The 21,647-nt window shown below is 39.6% G+C and overlaps 1 protein-coding gene across 1 annotated transcript in view; it reads left to right on the plus strand.

Moving 5' to 3' along the window:
* Window positions 1–21,647, plus strand: part of SVEP1 (sushi, von Willebrand factor type A, EGF and pentraxin domain containing 1) — a gene marked incomplete at both ends in the record, with an annotated part of 210,241 nt that overhangs the window by 28,599 nt on the left and 159,995 nt on the right. The window contains 2 exons of the mRNA XM_080709637.1: window positions 3,370–3,625; window positions 7,464–7,640. Coding sequence (XP_080565763.1) covers window positions 3,370–3,625; window positions 7,464–7,640 — 433 coding nt within the window. The remainder of the gene's footprint in view (window positions 1–3,369; window positions 3,626–7,463; window positions 7,641–21,647) is intronic.

Genomic DNA, 21,647 nt, shown 5'->3' on the forward strand with positions numbered 1-21,647 from the left:
GTTGTTTGTGTTTTGAATGATTGCCATTCTAGTTGGAGTTAGGTGAAATGTCAGGGTAGTTTTGATTTGCATCTCTCTGATTGCTAATGATGTTGTGCATTTTTTCATGCATTTATTGGCCATTTGAATTTATTTTTTCATGAAGTGTCTACTTTGAAATAGGACCTTCACAAGTTAGTGAGCACAGACCCTCTTTATTGAGAGGTATTATGTTTGGTTTGCTAAGTGCTGCTGTAGACTCTGAATGTTGAGGAATTGAAAAAATAGGTAAAAATGCTTGCCTTCCAGGAAGTTACACTTGGAAAAAAGGCCAGGCTAGTTTTGCCCTAAATTCTGGGTCTGTGGCCTCTGAATAGCTTTGAGCTGAGTTACAAAGGAGTTAGGTAAAAATGACCTCTTCCCTCCCATTCCTGGACTTCATTTCAAGCCTTGCCTCTCCCTCTAAATATGTAGGGATGGCAGAGTTCCAGAAACATCCTCTACTTGATTTCCAAGATATCACAAGGTTCTATCAGAAAGAAAAGCTACATGTGTAAGAAATAAAATATTCCACCATCCACTGTCTAAGAAAGTTTTTAAAGTCTCTATTTTCCTAATGCTAGCATTTTTCTAACATAAATTACATTTCAGTATCCTAACCCACTTGATGGCAAATAATTCTATGTAGATATTTCTAAGAAAACTCAAAATCAAAAGTTTCTTATACATTTCATGTTTGAAAACTGAGTCCCATTCAGGAATTTTTCCTCTATTTTTCCTCCCTGTAGTCCAAGCCCTGGGGTGTTTGTAAAGCTGCCTGGGGCTTGTTCATCTCTCAGCTCTGACTCTCCCTGTACTTCCATCTTCTGATATATGCAATTATTTCATTAATGGTCATTATTGGTCATTGGTATGTTTATCATTTAGTTTTGTAGACCCTTGATCCTGGGGTTCCTGGGGCTCTTCATATTGATGTTACCTGAGAGAAATACATCTCTCTTTGGCTCACATGGTCTCCGCTGGCATCCACGGCCATGCCTTGCTACTGTAAGACTCTTTGGGGGGGTCTTCATATTGCATTGACTCTTTCTCTCCCCCCTTTAGGAATACAGAACGCTCATCAGGGCTTCACAGAAACATTCTACATGTCTTATTCCCTAACTCTTTCTCACTTTCTCTCCTAATAGGTTATTTTCTTATCTAGAAAGTGGGAACTAGGCATTCATCCCCATCCTTCTTGTCCTGTACCCAGAGGACAACTTTTTAAATTTTAAAAGCCAAACCAGGCATGGTGGCACAGTCTTGTCGTCCTAGCACATGAGACGCTGAGGGAGGACAATGCAAGATTGTCCTCAGCAATTTAGCAAGACCCTTAGCAACCTGATGAGACCCCTTTAAAACAAAAATAAAAAAGGGATGGAGATGTAGCTCAGAGGTAGAATTCCCCTGTACCACAAGAAAGAGAGAAAGAGAAAGACAGAAAGCCAAGACTTGAGAAATTGTTGCCTGGGCTCCTGGTTTCTGTATTTGGGGAAGGTCCGTCAACACTTTGCTTGTTTATTCAGTCATGCAAACTGCTCTTTGTTTCTTTCTGTGCTGTTTTCCCTTCTGTCGCTTGGTTTTTGAGAAGGAGTAGGACGAAGTATCCTTAAATATCTCTTGTCAAGTTTCTGGCTTTCTGAATGTTTTCTAGAGTCATCTTAAGCTTGATTTATTTACTTTTCAAAGTCAGGCTCAGCAGTTTTACCTTTAGCTTACAAATACTAACAAGATCTAGGTGAGAGAGACCTGTTGAATTATAATAATCATCATCCACTGGATATATCCTAATAGATTGCTTTCTACAGATGTGCATTGCATAGAATCTGAGAGAATCTGGACCTTAGAGTGAGTCTCTTCCCTGACATGAACTGAACCACTCTTATTTTTTTAATCATAATATCTCCTCTTAATTTCAATAAGATGTAGGATAGAGTTGTTCTTCCTGCCTATGTTCTGGAAGACTCAGCATATCTTGAATTACTGCCTCGTAAACATGGACGGGCTCCCAAACAGTTGCCAGAAGATATACCCTGATACTTCTTCACCTTTCCCGTCCAATTTTAATGAGAAGCAAAAGTAACAAATCGAGGAAGATGCCAGATGTACTGCTGGAGCTCCCGTGTCTTCATGGTTTGAAGTTAAAAGGCACCGGTGGCAATAGAAAAAATGCCTATTTAAAAGGTTTCGTCTTTTAAAATTTCCATCTGTTGAGAAGGAATAGCATTTAACATTGTAAAACAGAATTCACTGGTCCTAAAATAATAAAGACCAGTGTCAGGTTTAGTGAATCAATGTTTTCTCACGAAGCGAGGACACCGCCAAAATCGGCTGATTTTATGCTAATACTGGGTGGTCCAGAAGAGAGGACTGTTGAATCCATTTGACAATTTTGAAAGAGTTTTGGAAAAACAAATATAGGAGGCAAGTCAGCTCTTCTTAACCCTGGAGAAGACACATCCTATCGTATTTTCTTCCTGTTCGACTTTTAGTACATCGTCATGTGGTGGTTTAGAGAGAGAAATACAAATACAGAATAGAAATGCAGAAATAGAGATACAGAGAGGCTTGGAAGTAGAGACATAACGCTCAGGTTGGGTTCATATTCTGAGAGCCTGAGAATAAATAAAAGATATATGAGCAATAAATGATAATAGTAAAATAGAAATGTATTGTATAAATACTTTTAGTTCATTAGTAAGTACTATAGATGTGGTGATGGTGTTGATGATAGGTTACAAGTGTTTTTGAGGTTTACAGAAGTTTCTGTGAGAAGGCCACTATAGGTTTTTGTCTGTGCCTATTTCTTTTTCTTTCTTTCTTTTTTTCAGATCTGGGGATGGAACCCAGGGGAATTTGACCTCTGAGCTACACCACCTGCCCTATTTTTTATTCTTTATTTTGAAACAGGGTCTCACTACGTTACAGAGGGCCTCACTAAGTAGCTGAGGCTGTCCGTGAACCTCCTGTCTCAGCCTCCCTAATGCCCAGATGTCTGTTCCTATTTCCGATTTACTCTTACTGTGAAGTGTTTTCATTCTTGTGAAGTGCCAATGATCTCCAAGATTTTTAATACTAAAAGTTGAAACCAGAGGCATTCTACCTCTGAGCTACACCTCCAACCTTTTTTCATTTTTATTTTGAAATAGAATCTTGCTAAATTGCTGAGGCTGCCCTTAAACCTATCATCCTTCTATCTTAGCCTCCCAACTATTTGGATAACAGGCGTGTACCAGCATGCTGGGTTTGATTTTTCATGATCTTTGCAAATACTACTTGACATTAGAGGGGAAGCACAAGGTAGGCAATGCAGTACGATTTCAGACTTACCACTTTCCTGTGTCTTTACAGCAAATTCTTCGTCATTCTAGAGAAAACTCGACCAAAGTTATATTTCTCATTACTGATGGCTATTCCAATGGGGGAGATCCCAGACCGGTTGCAGCATCGCTGAGAGATTTTGGTGTGGAGATCTTCACGTTTGGCATCTGGCAAGGGAACATCCGGGAACTGAATGATATGGCTTCCACCCCAAAGGAGGAGCATTGCTACCTGCTGCACAGTTTTGAAGAATTTGAGGCTTTAGCTCGCCGGGCACTGCATGAAGGTAATGAAACCTGCTGGCATAACCAAGGTGTCTTTCAATGGGGCTTTATTCTCTCTTTCTGCCTGAAACTCAGCACAGGTAATAGCAAAACTTCAACATGATCTACATGGACCACGAGGCCCAAGTGTGCTCTAGCTGTCATGAGATCGGCTGTACTTCAGAGTGACGACACTCTGAACTTGCAGCAAGAGAATTTGTTTTGCTTTGTTTTTCAACAGCTGTGATATATTTTCATCGAATATCCATGTGCGTCCACCTAGAACCATTAAAATCAGTGGAATGAATTGAGGTGCGTTATGCGGCCACACACAGAGTGGGAAGCCCTGGGTTAGGCTCATTTACAGTTGTCTGGATGGATGAGGTCAATATGCAGAGACTTGCACAGGGGATCTCAGCAGAATGTTTCCAGAAATACACATGAAGATATCGGGACAGCAAATACTTTACATGTACTTCCTGCCCTACAATTTGAAGAGATAAATGTGCCTTTACAAAAGCTGAGGAGCATCAATCCTAAGAGAAAAGAAAATCAGCAAATGCCTTCATGAGAGTTCTTTTAATACCATTTTATTTGGGGGAGGGGTGCTGGGGATTGAAGTCAAGTGCATTCTACCTCTATACCTCCACCCATTTTATTTTATTTATTTATTTTTTGAAACAGGGTCTCACTAGGTTGCTTAGTGCCTCAGTGAGTTGCTGAGGTGTTGTCAAACCTGCAATCCTCCCGTCTCATCCTCCCAGGATTATAGGCGTGTACCACCACACCCAGCTTTTTTTTTTTTTACACTGTTTTATAAGGATGTTTATTTGCCTGATTTAAATGAATGTTCCTGTCATAGCACGGGCAAATGTCTTGGTGAGCCAGGGGAAGAGAATGCAGACTGTGAAGAAATGACAGGAAGTCTAGCGATGTGGCAGAGTAGGCTGGGTCCTTGCAGATGTCCACGTGAAAGGTCCAGTTGGAGGGAAAAACATGCCACCCAAGATTCCAGCCAACTAGTGATATTCATATAAGCAGGTTAGCCCTATGATGAGCCCAAGAGAAGAGTTGGTGGGCTATCAGGCTGTAGCTGTGGATATAGAAAAAGGTTAGCTCTCTGAGAGATAATGCTTACAAAAATAATTGTAAAAAATTTATTGTGAAAGTTGGGTGTGGTGGTACACGCCTGTAATTTCAGTATTTGGGAAGCTGAGACAGGAATATTGCAGATTCAAAACCAGCCTCTGCCACTTAGCAAGGTTATCAGCAACTTAATGAGACCCTGCTTCCAAATAAAAAATAAAATAGAACTGGAGTGTATCTCAGAGATAAAATGCCCTTGGGTTCAATCCCAAGTATGAGATTCATGTGCACACCCATGCTTGTGCGTGTGTGTGTGCACGCGCGCATGGATTAGAAGTGGGTTTGGGTAGTAAAGAAGTCTTGACTTAAATTCTGGGTCATAGCTTAATGATGTGCAGTTCTTTAAGGGCTAAGCCTTAAAAATTTAGACTATCTGGAGTTAAATTCTGATTTTATCACCTACTAGCTAAGTGTTTTTTTTTTTTTTTTACAAACTATCTTCTATACTCCTTAGATACTTATTAATAGAATATGGGCAATAAAAAGACACACACACTTCATAGGCTTGTTTTAAGAAATAATGGGTTAATACTTAATCAGTGATGAGAAGTTACTAATGACTTATACCAAGGCCTTAGTATTTATTAAATATTAATAAATAATTTATTACTTAGGCAATTTCTTTAACAACTTACATGCTTCTATTTCCATTCCTTTCAAAATGGGAAGCATCATAACAGGCAGCACATAGTTGGGGTTTTTTTCAGAAAAATTAAATATTGAAAATGCACTCAGTAATGGCCTAGTGAGCATCTGGTAGAAGTTCAGTTTGTCCTTTGCTGCAGGGAAATTGAGATGTTAAGTAGGGAAACAGGGAGGCTGAGTGGGCACTGTGGGTCCTACTAGGTGAGACCACGAGGCTGTTATTAGTTATGAGTGTTGTAGAGGATGCATTTCCAATCCCCCCACGCCTCTGTCTTCTAAGACTGGGACCTTCTGCACCAATCTGAGTTGACCAAACACTAAGAGCCTTCAAGGAAAGGGTTCTGGATACTATTATGCAGTAGTTTGGAGGGTACGGAATTTATTACACTAAAATAAATGTGTAATACTTTTGTAGAGTTTCTAGATTGGTCAAGAGGAACCTTATTTTATTTTATTTTTTTTACTAGAAAGACATGAGATCATAAGAAATGAGCCTCTCTCTATGTAAGGGAAGTGAGCCCTTGCTTCTATAATCTCTAAAGCTATTTCCAATTTAGATGGATCCACTTTTCATCTCAAGACTATCCATGTTTCTGGCCATTCCTAGTAGACATGTTACAAAATAATAGTTTTCTCTTAGATATAATTTGTCCTCCTAGATATAATTTGTCCTCTTATCCCTCTCCCAGACTCAAATGCTACTGCACCAGTCTGGACACTTAAGTTTTTAATTGCTCCATAAATATATCTACTGCCACATAAACCTGTGGCCCAGTATCTCTGAGCTAAGTCGCAGGGATCCTGCTGAGGACCTTTCACGGAATCCATAGTGTATTGGGTGGAACTTTAATAGGTTGCTTGATTGTGCTTGTCTCTTTCCCTTGGAGTTCAAGTCTTCCCTTCACTCTGTTCCCGTTTGTTACTGAGGGTTGTAATGCATGGTTTCAGATACCCTATAATTGAGGCCACCATCAGTCTCCGTCCCAGGGATTCAACTGCAGTTCATGTGTCTTGCTGACCCTTACCCATCTGAGTTCCTACTGTAGGCCCTTCCCTATAACTGGACCTAGCACCATGGAGTAGGCACTGAAAGTCAACTAAAATATTAGAACACCCTGGACTTATTGCTCACCCCATTTAAGGCCATCCATTGCGGGCCAGTCACATTCAACCTTGTCCTGTCCTAGTCAGTAACTTTTTTTTTTTTTTTTTTTTTTTTTTTTTTGCAGTATTGGGAATGGAATCCAGGGGAATTCTACCTCTGAGCTACACCCCCAGCTGTATTTTTTACTCTTTATTTTGAAACAGGGTCTCAATGTGTTCCGAGGCTAGCCACGGCCCAGCCTCCTGAATGCTGGGATTACTGGTGTGCACCGCCACACCAGTCACTTTTTAAATGGTTCTTCTTGAATTATTGAATTTCCAACATGCTTCACTTCAGAGGGTGGCTCATGTAATCTGAAAGGCCTCTGTTTACATCACATATGCTAATGAACTTTTAATTGAGACATAGACCAGATCTTGATTTTATTATTTCACACATGTGGCCGTGCTTTTAAGTCCTTAGTTGAATAACTAACAGAAATGACAGTATTTAATCTGAAGCCAACCTCTCACAAGTGACACCCGTATGCAGCCATCAGGACTGTGGTTTTATTTCTAACTTGAGCAGGGAGTTTGGAGTCTGGTTACTGCTGCCTGACCTCAGTGAGTTGGACAGGGCTGGAGTGGAGGCCAGGGGAATGACCTGAAGGACCGACTGTGTGGCTTCCTGCTGCATCTGGAGATTCCTCTCTCCAGTACTTAACTTCTGCCTGACCCTGCACGGCCTTGAGAACTCACGATGAGGTCCCAGACTGAAATCACTGCACTTGCTGAAACAAATCCCCAGGGTGTGGTAGTGCAAATAACACACATTTATATTTGGGTGGGAGTAGGGACTAGTGAGAAATTAGATGGATAAGAAAAGATAGTTTCTCCAGCTTGCACTTAAAATTTAACAACTAGAAAATATAACATATGGCCTGTTAATCAAGTTTTTAACTTATCCTCTGTTGTATGTTAATGTAGATCTACCTACTGGGAGTTTCATTCAAGAGGATATGTCTCACTGCTCTTATCTCTGTGAAGCCGGCAAAGACTGCTGTGACCGAATGGCAAGCTGTAAATGTGGGACACACACAGGTCAATTTGAATGCATCTGTGAAAAAGGCTACTATGGGAAAGGTCTACAATATGAATGCACAGGTGAGTCTCTGGTTGGTGTATCACTGTATCGGTAACCGCTGCTGCGTAACAAATGACCCCCAAACTGAATGGTTTAAAATCGTTAATGTTTATTATTGTGCACAAGTCTGCAGATTAACAGTGCAGCTCTTTGGTTTCATCAGATTAACTTTGCAGCTCTTTGGTCTCAGCTGTCCTGACCCAATCATTTGTTTCTCCTCAGGTGTGCATTGAGGAGGCTGCCCTGCTGGTTGCAGCTGGGTTTTTTTACATGTTTCGGGATTAGTTGATTATAGACAGGTCTGAAATGGCCTGTCATTTCTGTGGCTTCTTGTACTCCATCGGGCTGGCCCAGGCTTGTTCAGTTGGTGGTGGCAAGCTTCCAGGAGGAAGAATGAGGGCTCATGGGGCCTCTGCAAGGCTAGGGTCAGGATTGGGAGGGGGAAGATTTGGGGCCTTTCATTTGTAATTAATCTGACTTGTCAAATCTGACCTATAGGTACATAAACCGAAACATGCCTCAGTCTTTCTGAGATTGAAGCTAATAGGATTCCAGTCCCTGACCCACATATAGCCGGTTGGAATGTCTCAGCAATGAAAACACTCACTTGATGGCATTTTAGCTCTTCACAAGCCTTCAGAGAAGGGTATCCAAAAGTTTGAAAAGTGCCATCACTTCAAAATGGAATTTATACCACCAACCTTTGTAAATTTTCCTTCTCTAAGTTTTTGGACAAAAAGATCTTTATATTTTATTATAGGGATATTCTCAGATTCTCATGTTCTATATTTTTAGGAAATATCTAATGTTTAGAAGCAGTATGTGACTATTCTTTTTTAACCCCCCAAAAATGTTTTTTATTTCTTAAAAATAGCCTATACCAGCCGGGCGTGGTGGCGCACGCTTGTAATCCCAGCACTTGGGAGGCTGAGACAGGAGGATCGCACAGGTTCGAAGCCAGCCTCAGCTACTTAGTGAGGCTCTCAGCAACTTAGTGAGACCCTGTTTCCAAATAAAATATAAAATAGGTCTGGAAGTATAGCCCGGAGGTAGAAAGCCTCTGGGTTCCACTCCCAGTAACACACACACACACACACACACACACACACACACACACACACACAAAATAGCTTATACCTTTTTCCATGGTTTGCTGTTTGGGAAAATTGTATTCCCCTGGGAACCACCACCCACCAGGAACACGCGGGCCAGTAAGTTCCTTCTTTCTGTTTAATGCAGTTTCTCGTCCCTCATTTTAGGTGAGCATTGTTTATTCTGACACTTTGTAGAGAAGCCCACTCTGCAACACAGAAAAATGGTTCCCTCCTCTCTACCAGACATGCTTTTTTTCGTCTCTTCTTCTTTCTTCTCTCCTCCTGTTGGAACATTTTTTTTCCTTAAGTTGTTCTTTTACTATCCTTTGCTGCGGTCGCTCCTCACTTCACCTCTCTTTCCCTGATGCCAACCGGCAGACACATTTTTGCCAGCTCTGGCCATCCATGCTCACCCAGCAGAATACCTCCTTCCTTGGCCGGGCTCCCACCCCACCCAGCAGGATTTCTCACTTAAGTAGAAGAGGGAGGGGAGGATCAGCCCAGCTGCCTCTGAGCTGGCAAAGAGCCTCCTCTTGTTTTCCCCTCTGCTCCTGTCTTCCCACACTCTCATCAACAGCTCAGTTTAGCTCTCTCCCCCTCCCTCACTCCTCTCCTCCTAGTCCACCAAACACAGGCAGAAAATCTCATTTTCTATGCTGGATGCTGTAGTCAGCATGTCTGCCTTGCGTGTGGTCCTTGACAGAACTGTCCCTGCCAACAAGCCACCGTCGTCACCACTGTGGGGCCGCCGAGCAGCCTCAGTCTCTGCGTGCCGCAGCCTCAGATCTTCCAGGGCAGCAAACTCCTGTATCCCAAGGGATACGCTGCTGAAGGTAGCCCTGGGTGATTCACAAACCCACTGCTCCCAGTTACTCAAGGAGCTTTGGCCACTCACTGCCAGTGACACATTCCAGAATGAAAGGGACGGACAGCTGCCCATAAAATGTAGGAGATTGGGTGGGCCTGTCATTGGAGAGTCAATAGAGAGGACTGGAGGCCTTCTGCTGCTAGTTGTAGCCAAGAACACCATGCACCAAGGGATTAGTGGACCCATCCCTTTTTTTTTTTCATCAGCAAGCCTGGGCTTAATACTTACTGACAGAAGATTTAAATCAGATTTAGTTGCATTGATGGAAATGTTTCTAGTGTTCTCTTCAGTACTTGTTTCTAAGAGATGACATGATGGGGGTGGCTTTGAAATTGTCCCTTGCACACTTCAAAGGAGACCCCGAGTTCTTGTTCTAAATAGATCCCTGGCTTGCACTCTCTATGAGTTCTTGCATCTTATCTCAAACTCCAGGAATATCAAGAGCCCCCACAGGGTTATATCCTATGACAGAACCCAGGGTACCCATAAACAGGAGTGCTCATCTCTGGTCGGGAACTGACTTGCTCTCTCAAACAATAATGAATTCCTGAGAGCCGGAAGAACCTCGCAGAGCCAGGGGTCATGACCAACTGGACTGCAGTGTCCAAGACTGCTTGGCCATTCTTTCCTCTTTCCCCTGCCTTCATTCTAGCTATATAATCCTGAAGTTCTTGCCAGAGCCTTGAGATGAGGTTTAGAATGCGGGTTCCTAGTATGGTCTTACTGAATAAATTCCTTTCCGATTTTATCACCACTCGATTTTCTGATTGGATTCTCAAGGGGGCAGGTGGCCAAATCGGGTCTCCGGGATTCCCCAGAGTCAGGCCTTTGCTTAGGGCTCTGGTAACAGTTAGGAAAAGAGGCAAATTAGGAGCTCCAAGATATACACTGTGTCTTTGTAGTGGCAAGAGGCAGCCTCATCAATGACTTCTCTGGCATCCTAGGAGCTAAGCAAAAAGAAGTAAATTATGTCCTTCTTAGGGCATAAAAGATTCATTGCCTGACTTTTCTCCTGAAAAGCAGAAAGAAATATTACCTCCAAATCATTCAGTACTGAAAACCTGGAAGCAGTCAGTCTCTTTTAGGACTTACATGGTCAACGAATGCTCCTGAGCACCTTCTTTATACCGAGTTCTGTACAATGTACTAGGTAGGCATTCAGTGGTGAACCCAGAGACCCTAGGTCACTCCCTTCTTGGAACTTCGAATCTACCCACACAAACCAATTTGTAATCACACACACTGTGATGTGTGCCCATGGTATGAAGCGCAGACTCCAGGAAAGGGTGAAGTAAGCTCTAAGCTAAGAAGGATGACTAGGCCTCCCCATTTCATTACCCAAGGACAATGTTGGTTTTCATTCTCAAGAGCTGGAATGTGGAGTGTTCATCCTCAGCAGAGCAACAATGCCTTTCAAAAGCAAATCACTTCCTTTTAGAGCCAGAAGGAACCTTAGAGATTATTTGCTCTAAACCCCTCATTCTGCAAGAGGAAATTGAGGCTTCAGGAAGATGAGTGTTTTGTTCAAGATGACAGACATGTCCAGCCATCGGTAGATCCCAGGGAGGGCCCAAGACACTTTTCTCCAAGTCCTGTAACATTTTCAAGACATCACACTGCTTATTTTTTCCATTCTTAAAAATAAATTCTTATACAGGTTGCTTTTCAGAGACCATAGACATGGAACTATGCTCAAAATGTTTAAGTACATAGAAAGATCTGGCTCACATTTGACCTCAAATGCAAACTGCGTGGCTTTGGGCAATTGAATTCTTCTGATTCTCAGTTCCTTCTGTAAAATGAGCTTAATAATGGTGTGGTTTTATTTACATACACAAACCTATATGTATATCTATTTAGATTTATGTATATATAATATATAGGTTTACATAGATAGGCATACATATAAAATATATGTGTATCCGTGTGCATATGTATGTATATAAATGGTTGGACTAATTGAGAGGACAGTGAAAAGCGTTGCTTCCATTTTTAGCTCTGTTACTAGTTTCACTTTCTTTATTCTTTGCCTTTAACAGGCATTTGCACTGCTCTGGTGGTGATGGTAATGTTGACAATGATGACAGCAGTAATAACTAATAATAACATTTAAAATACCACATGCTAGACACTTTTACAAGCATTGCTATATATAAACCCATTTCATCTTCCCAATAACTCTCTGAAGTATTGTTCCACTTTAGAGATAAAAAACCTGAAAGTTTGAGAGGTGAAGTAACTTGTCCAGGGTCATACAGGTAGTAAAGTTGAGATATGAACCCAAGTTGTCTAGATTTAGGATCTTCAATCTAGACATAGATCTAGACACTTGATAAATATACTCACAATTAAAAAATACAGTCTTTTTTAATGGTCCTGGGATGGAACCCAGGGATATTCTACTTTCAAGCTATACTCTCAGCCCTTTTTAAATTTTTGTTTTAGAACAGGGTCTGGCTGAGTTCCTGAAGCTGACCTCAAATCTTTGATCCTCCTGTCTCAGCCTCCCAAAATGCTGGGATTACCGGCACATACCACCATGTCCAGTTTATAGTTTCAAATTGTAAGTGTCACTTGGCCCCTTATAAGTCATCAATATTGGATGATTTCAGCTTATGTAATAACGGCTTCATATGGTTCAATCTGGCCCTAGGAAAGAAGAAAAAGAACAGGATGAGTTTTATAAAATAAAAATTGGTTATGCCACACCCATTTAATGCTGTTAAATTGTAGCACATTCATAGAATAAACTCAGGCTCCTTAGCATGACATGAAGGCTTTGATTTGACCTCTCCTTTTCCTCTGAGCCAAAAGGTAGGACTAGTTACAGTTCCTTCTAAATACCATGCCTTTTCATCTCTCATTACTTCATGCTTCTGCTAAGTACTTTTCTTACCACATCCAACTATTGTCCTTGTGTCTACTTTCTCAGAGTAGCAGTTCAAATAGGGAAGGACGTCTTGATGCCTTTTGTATTTCCACTGCCTTCCTTCAGAGCCATAGGAAGTGCTCAAGAAAAAAAAAAGGATATTCATAAAAAGTTGACTATAATGAACAGATTCTTCAATAGACATGAATTTATTATTGAAATTATAAGTAACTGCTTGGTTTCCATGTCTGCCTTGGCCACCATAAAACCCCTAGCACAAAAACACATGGTAAGACAATTTCTTTTAAATGCACTTGATTTATTTGCAAGCAAAATATTCACATTTGGTTAACCTTTGCCAATAATAAATTAAATGCGATATACAGCTGATTTATTAGAATAGTCATTTTAAGATGAGGAGACTGTGGCTAGCCAGTGAACTCTTGTAAATCGAGGAGCTGCAGCTGTCTGAGCTTCCTCTAAAGGGATTTGAGAGACACAGAATACACAGGCAATCGGCATCTTGAGGACACCGATCCTCTGTGGAGGAGATGAACTGTGCTTCAGTGATTTTGGAATGAACAGATTAAAAATTATAGCTAGATAGGAGCCAAGGATGAGGCCTAGGTAACTTGAGCCAAAACTCTAGTTACATTATTAATTTTTTATCAAAGGAGGACACACTATAGAAATAGAAACACTAAAATATTTTCGTGGGATCATCTTTTTATGCATGGACATAAATGCACATTAATCTCCAACCCACCCTGTGTGCTTGTGCGTGCGCGAGCGCACGCACACACACACACACACACACACACACACACACATACACACATACTTTTCTGTCTAAATATTGTATCATTTATTTGGAAAAAGAGAGGAGAAAGGGATGTAGACATTCTTGAACAGAAACCAAGACATTTGGAAATCTTGTTCTCTAAGCACAGCATAGCTGATTTTCTCCCCCCACCCCAAATATCCCCAGTGGTACCTAATAATGGATTTGTAAGGTGTAAGGAATTTGCACAATATATTCCAGTTTGATTTTTATGGGGAAATATTGCTCGCATGTTGATGCTGGTTCCCATCAACTCAAGGAGAGAGACTCATAGCTGCTGGCTAGGCTAGTCTGCTAAGTTTTCCACTAGAGGAGGTAGGTCTCAGCTCTGACAGTGCCTTTTCTACTCTACCACTGTTTTAGTACAGGAAAACAGACAGTTAGGTCATTGATATGAAGTATCACAACCCCCCACAGTCAGTGTATTGAATTGTTTAGAAAGACTTGTAAGAATATATCCAGTAGCCTACAATTGTCAGGGTAAAGGTGACGACCTATTTCTGCTTCTTTTCCCCAGCACTATTGGAAAGTGACTCTTTCTAACAACAATGACAAGAAAAAAAAGGCAAAACATTTAACATCTGCTCAGTCATGGTCTTCAGACATTTTTGCTCATGTCTATCCTCAAAATGTCCCTACCCCCAAATACTGAAAATTTATGTAGCCCCCATTGATTTTTAAGTGTCCATCTAACATTTTACAGTAGGATTTTGTAAGATGGCAATTCTATAATACTGTATCGACATTTTAAAGTAAAACTGTTGTATCACTTTCAAATGTATCCATAGAAATCTTAAGTATTATAGAAAATTTGATCCCTGCGGGAATTCATTTGTGAACTAGAATCTTTTTAATGCAGAAATTTCGCATAGTTTCTCATTTACTTAATTCTGTTGCACTTCTACCACATAATTCTGTTCTAATGCAATATATTTTCATGTGCCAAAGCCTTCTACTGATCACAGAATTATAATTCTCTACTATAAAAATTGTGGCTCTGAATTGAAATTAATTTTTAAAATTTCCATAGCAAAAACTATTAGTAGATTGAAGTATAATAATTTTTATTTGCATATAATTTGTCAAATGTTCTATATTTTGATAGTAATTACACTCCAAAAACAATACTGAAAAATTCATTAACTAGATGAATCATTAATCTGTTTCTGTATCCATTGCTTTTTTTTTAATATTCTCTGCTAAATTAAAAGCATATATGGAAGCTGGGCCTGGTGGTGCACGCTTGTAATCCCAGTATTTGGGAGGCTGAGACAGGAGGATTGTGGTTCGCCGATAGCCTCAGTAACTTAGTGGGGCCCTTTGCAACTCAGAGACCCTGTTTCAAAATAAAGAATAAAAAATAGGGCTGATGGTGTAGCTCAGAGGTAGAATGCCCCTGGGTTCCATCCCTAGTACTGCAAAAAAAAAAAAACAAAAGCATAAATGGCATATTATTTTATAGATAAATATATAAGTGGAATGTGAAAGAGTTGTGTTAAGCTGATGTCACTTAAATTTTGGAGCTCTTCCTGAATCACTTGCCAAAAATAACACTAGTTATCTGTCATCAGAAAAGTATGGTCAATGATCTACTAGCTGACAATTCTCTGGGGTCCTTTTTCAATTTTATTAGAATTGGAAAGCTTTAAACTTGTAAAAGGAGTTGTTACTAAATAATTGCCATCATTCATTTTCTTGATTTTTTTGGATGCCCCCAAAGGGCTTTACTAAGACTTATTAGAAGACTGTTAAGTTACAAGTTATACAAGGCAAACTCTAGAGATCTGCTGTATAACAAAGTTCCTACAGATTAAAAAAAAAATCAGCTTTTGCGAGGCTCTGATTGATTAAAAAGGGTTTCCAGATACCTTAATTTTGAATGGTGTTATGGCTACCTGCAGCAGCGCTACCAAGTAAGGTTTAGAAAGGGTAAGAAGTATGCGTGTCTTTTAAAAATGAAAGGCAGGCCATGGTGAAACAGACACTTCTCGGGGACATCAATTTAGGTCTGTATGAATATCAGATTAGACCTCTTAAAGTGATTCACCCTTTACCCAGCTGCCTGCCATTTGCAAAGTGTCTTCCTACTTACATCCCGCATCTGAAAAAGAGAGAATGGTTTCAAAGAAGTCACAGCTTTCCTAATGCCTGTCCACTCTACAGAGGTGGAGTCAACATGCCGACCTAGGTCTCTCTGACCCCACGGAGTCCTTGGTGTTTCTTGCAGTCCGCCCACAGCACTCATTGCCCAGTCATGATCCATCAAAGAAATGATCCAGAAATATTTTGCTGCTCTTTCCAGGCTACATTTAAAATAAACAGTTACTTGTGAGATGCAGCTGAGTATCTCCAGTGTTTGTTTCCATGGAGTCTACATGGGGTTGATTTACTACATGTTAGATGATGAGCCAAATGTGGATGGTAGCCAGTGTTAGCAATTTGAAAACAGTCACTCACACTAGAGGGAATCGGGCTATGATTGTTCAAACTGCTTCTCATTCCACACTCAGTCACACTAAGTCATGATGTGCTTGTAGTATACTAAATGCTAAGATATGTATGATTCAGTCAGTATGCAAGAGTGTTCATAATTAGAATATTTTGGAGGGAGTAAAACTGGGGATTGAACCCAGGGATATTCTATCTACAAGCTACAACCCCAACTCTATTTTTTTTCTTTTGATACACAGGTTAGTGCTAAGTTATAGAGGGCTTCACTAAGTTGCTCAAGCTGGTCTCTAACCTGTAATCCTTCTGTCTCAGCCTCCCAAGTATTAGTTATAGATGTTTGCTACCACGTCTGGTTCATAATTAGTTATTGATAGCAGTTAGTGACATGAATCCTGGTTCTGTCACTGAGTTTATTCCAAAGCAAAGTTTTTTCCCTCTATAAACTTTAGTTTTCTAGTCTATAAAATAGGATCTTTAATAGTAAAATTATTATTAAAATGAAATAAGATAAACTACCTAGCGTGTAGTAAGTGATGGATGAACATAAATTATTAGGACTACCAGTAGTGGTTCTTAACAGGGGATGACGCTGCTCCCCGAGGAAATTTTAACACTATCTAGAGATAATCCTGATTGTCATAGCTAGGAGGAGTTGCTGGTATCTAGGGAGTGGTGACCAGGGATAGTGCGTAACATCCCACAAGACTCTGTGCAGCCCCAACAAGTCCCAAATGTCAGTAGTACTAAGGTTTAAAACCTTTCTCTATTTTGACAGATTAGATTAATTCATTAAAATAAAAGTTTCAGTCACCATTCTCACTGGTGTGAACCAAAAATCATGATGACAACAACTTAAAGGAAGGAAGATTCATTTGCTCACAGTTCTGGAGATTTCAGAAGTTCAGTCCATGTTAGACCAGGTGAAGTCTGCAGAGCTCAGGGCATAGGGCCATAAGGAGAGAGAGAAACAGAGAGAGAATAAGAGCACCTGCCCCCCCAGGCAAGAGATCTGCTCTCACATCATGGAGGCTGGAGGCAGTGCTAACAAATAGAGGAGAAACCAAATATAACCCCAAGGTCATGCTCCTTCCTTAGCAACCAAGCCTTTCCTCCAACATGGTTGCCATGTCTATGTGAAATATCAGGGGGCATTCTAAATCCAACCATAACAGTGAGTTTTTAAAAACAGCTTGAGAAGGAGTGTGAGTCACATGACTCTATGTGATAGAGGTTTGAGGCTGGAGGAGGACTATCACAGTATCTTAAACTCCAGTTGCCCCATGCTTCTCTTGGCTAGTTAGACACATCAAGAGTTTTCATGGCCCCATTCTTGTGCATTTTCAATTCCTTTGCCTAGAATATTCCACCTCTTGTCTGGTGTTCAGTTCTTACCAGTTTTTCAGAATTCACCACCAACTCCCTTCTCCAGTGGAACCTTTGCTTTCATTCCTCCCTTTACAGAGTCCTCACTGTGTCACTGTTAATCTAGATATTTAGGTTCTCTTAAATATCTTCTCTCTGTTCACACTTACAACGTAGTGTTGTAATTTGGGGTAAGCCATTCTTCTTTAATATTCTGTGAATTTTAGGGCAGGATTAGGCCTTTGCTGCATAGCACATAGACATGGAGTAGGCATTAATATACTTTTGGTAAATGAATGAATGAATGAATGAATGAATGAATATTGTGCATGTTTAGATACTAGAACGCAGCATATTGAAACTCGGCTTGGTTCTTCACTTCCTGGGAATTTTCCATTCCTTTCATGGAGAAGCAGAGGTGAACAAGTCTACTGACCCTGAGAAGCACTGGCTGATTATCAAAGTAAGCCATCTGGAAGGCCAAGCGCAGCATTAGGAAAGGCATAATCACAGACTTACCACTTCCATGTTATCTCATTCTTAAGATTGTTTCCAAACTTATTCCAAAATCCATGGTTGGGCGTATTTGCAGGTATTCATGGTTTAATTCAAGGTATTGTTTTAATTCATACAACAGTACAAGATGTGGCATTTCAGCATAAGATGAATTTTTATCATTTAAGCAAATTTTTTTTTGCAGTACTAGGGATTGAACCCAGGGGCATTTTACTTCTGAGCTACACCTCTAGCCTTATTTTTTATTCTTATTTTGAAACAGGGACTAATAGGTTGTGAAGGGCCTCACTAAGTTGATGTTGACCACAAACTGTGATCGTCCAGTTTCAGCCTCCCAAATACTGGTTAAGCGATCACTTAACAAATACATAAGGCCAGCCATTATTGCTTTTCCTCCTATTCTTCCCAAACTCTAGACAACATGAATTTAAATTTTTGTTATAGTGCCTTATGTTCCTGAGGATGTTTGTTGCTATTGTAGTTTTGGTCTATTTCTCTATATTGTTCGGATTAGGTAATTTCCATCATTCTCTTTCAGTTTAATTATTTTTATTCTCTTCATTCATCTGCTATAGCATCCATCCAATGAGTATTTTTATTTGACAATTGTTTTTTATTCAGTTCTAAGATTTGTTTGTTTTTCTTCCTACTTTTCTATTTTTTTTTCATTTGTTTCAGGAGTATTTGTGGTTGTGCTTTGAAGCATTTTTTATGGCTGCTTGGAAAATTTGTCAGAGTTCTCACATCCCTATCACCTCCAGTTGGTCTTTACTGATGATCTATTTTATTCCTTTGAGAATCTTCCTGGTTCATGGTATGATCTCATATTTCCTATGAAAGCCTAGACATTTTCATGTTCTGTTCAGTGACTCTGGGTCACATTTAATCCTCCTGTTTCCAATGGTTTTCTCAGATGACATTTGGGCACAGAAAGGAGAATGAGGAACACTGCCTTCTTCCATCTAGATGATAATAGAAATCCAGGCTCCCTACTTTTTTTACTATTCACACTGGGATAAGGGACTCTAATTCTGGGTATATATGGAAGTGTGGCTGCTCACTAAGCCTCCACCACTTACATCACCCTGGCCAAGAGGGGTAGGCATGCCTCGATAGCACTCCCCTCATGGCCTCTTCTAACAACACACAAACCTCTTTACTGCTTGATGTTGGTAAATGTCTTGATTCTTCACTAGACCTCCTTGGACACTTCCCCAGCAAGAAGGGGGAAGGGCCCTTTCTAACTTCTGGGTGAACAGTAAAAGTAAGGTCCAACCCCAGCCCCTAAAGACTTGCTTGGTATAAAAGATTGGTCTCCCTACCTGGCCTTTTATGATACCCCTTTGGCAGAAGTGTTGGGCAAGTTTTGGCAGAAGGGCTCCATCAAGACACAGGAGTGGAAATCTAGGCTTACACTTAGCTTCTGCTAGTATGACTCGGGCTGGGCCATGGTCTTTGCTGTGGTATTTGGCTCCATGGAAGAGTAGAGCATTGTCTTCCCAAAGTGCCCTATCTTGCTGGTTTGCTCTTTTCCTCATCCCTTGCTAGAGAGAGCACATTGTTTTGGTGTTTTTTTTTTGTTTGTTTATTTATGTTTGTCAATGTCCATTGGTGTTTGGGGCTTTCTGGCTCCTTTATCTCCAAATATGGGGTATATAAGGAAAAAGAAAGCCCAAGGAACTCATCATCATGTTGTTTTATCAATCTTGAGTTACCTAAATGGCCTCCTATCTTACCTCTACATTTCAGGGTCATTTTATGTATAATGTTTAGGACTTTGTACTTAGCAGGAGGACTGAGGAAAAGTAGATCTACTCTATCTTACCAGAAATGAATGCTTATTTTGTACATTGTTTCATTACTGTTGACAGATTTTATTTTTCATGATGGTTATATAAATTCAACAGTTAATATTCTTTATGAATCAATTTAATTAGAGACATTCTTTTTAAAATTTTTTTTATTGGTGCACTGTATTCATACATCATAATGGGATAAAAACTTCTGTAGACATATATGCACAAATCGCCCAGTTAGCCCCTACCCAATCCCCACCCCAGTCCCTCCCTCCTTCCCATGCTTGGCTTAGTGGATAATATCTAATATTATAGAAATTTATCCAAAAGTAACAATGATAATCTCACATAACAGATTCATTTCTCTGATACCAAACTTTTGATCACTTAGAGATAACATTTCAGTATTTCTTTTTGCTTTTTTTTTAAACCAGAGGATATTTTTTCTTTTTTTTTTAAGGTAAAACTATCATACATTTATTTTTATCCAGAAAAAGTCTATCCTAAAATGAAATATGAACTCTAAATACCCAAAACAATCTCAAAAAAGAATAAAGCTAGGAGATGTACATTTTCTGATTTCAAACCTTATAGAGCTACAATGATTGAAACAGTGTAGTATTGCTATAAAGGCAGATATATAAGCCAGTGTAGTAAAATAAAAAGCCTAGAAATAAATTCTTCCATATATGGTCAAGTTATTTTTGACAACGTTTCTAAGAACATTTGGTGAAGGAAATAATAATCTTTTCACTAAATATTGTTGAAAAATAATAATTACATGAAAAAGAATAAGATTGGAACCTTACCTAACACCATATACAAATATTAACTCAAACTAGATAAAGGACCTAAATGTAAATCTTAAGACTATAAACTTTTAGAAGAAAACCTGAGTCATAACACTTCACAACATTGAAATTGGCAGTGATTTCTTGGATGATTTCAAAGGCACAGGCAAAAAAAGAATAAACAAACTTCCAAAAAATAAAAAAATTGTACAATGTAAACAGAGTTAAAATGGGATAAAATATTTCCAAATGCTATATCTGAAGGTATATTAATATTCCAAATAGAAATCCTAAAAATTAGCAACAATAAAAGCAAACAATACAATTTAGAAATAGGTAAAAGACTGAAATAAATAATGAATCTCCAAAGATTTTAACCTATGAACACACGAATATATTCTTTTTTGCTTAGTTGTCTGCTGGATGGAAAATCTTGTTTCTCTGGTTCTGGTGTGTATTACCTATTTCTTCTTTGTAGATAATCTCTTTGAGTATTTTCTCTAGCACTGGTTTGGAGGACATAAATTACTTAAGTTTCTGTTTGTCATGGAAGCTTCTTATTTCCCCATCTAATTTGAAAGATGGTTTTGCTGGGTAGAAAATTTTTGGCTGGAAGTTGTTTTCTTTCAGAGTTTGGAGTATGTTACTCCAAACCCTTCTGGCTTTCATGATTTGGTTTGGGAAGTCTGGAGTGATTCTAATTAGTTTGCCTCTGAATGTCACTTGGCCTTTTGTTTTTGTTGCCTTTAAGATTCTCTGCTTGGCTTCCACATTGGTCATTTTGACAATTATGTGGCATGGGGTTCCTCTTCTCTGATCCTGTTTAAAGGAGTCCTATAAGTTTCCTCGACCTGTGTATCTGCCTCTTGTTCTATGTTTGGAAATTTTTCTGCTAATATTTCTTTGAAGAGATTATTGATCCCTTTGGTTTCACCTTCTTTTCCCTCCTCTATTCCAATTATTCTTAGGTTAGCTCTCTTAAAATGGGCCCATATTTCTTCAATGTCAGATTCCTGCTGTCTGATTTTTTTTCTAAGTTATAAATTATGCATTTGTTTTTGGAGTGATCATCTTCTAGGAGAGAGATTCTATTCTCCATGTGGTCTAATTGATTGCTTATACTTTGAATTGAGGCCTTTACCTCAATGATTGCTTCCTTTATTTCTTTTAGACTCTAAATTCTTTTCAAAGGTCCTGTATTATTTCTACAGTTATATTCCTGTTACATTTCAGAAGATTTGATCTTCTAGAGATCTCTGAATTTCTGTGTTATCAGGTTCTGATAATATGGGGTTATGGGCATTCATTGCTCTATTGTTGTTCCTTTTTCCCAATATTTCAGAATTTTGTCCCTTCCCTGGGTCACTAAGACTTCAATTAGGGTGCTCCGTATCTCAAGTCTGATGTAATCTCAGCTGCCACTACTCCTTTACTGGGTT

The sequence above is a fragment of the Muscardinus avellanarius genome (genome assembly GCF_963383645.1).
Source record: "Muscardinus avellanarius genome assembly, chromosome: 13".
Classification (NCBI taxonomy): domain Eukaryota; kingdom Metazoa; phylum Chordata; class Mammalia; order Rodentia; family Gliridae; genus Muscardinus; species Muscardinus avellanarius.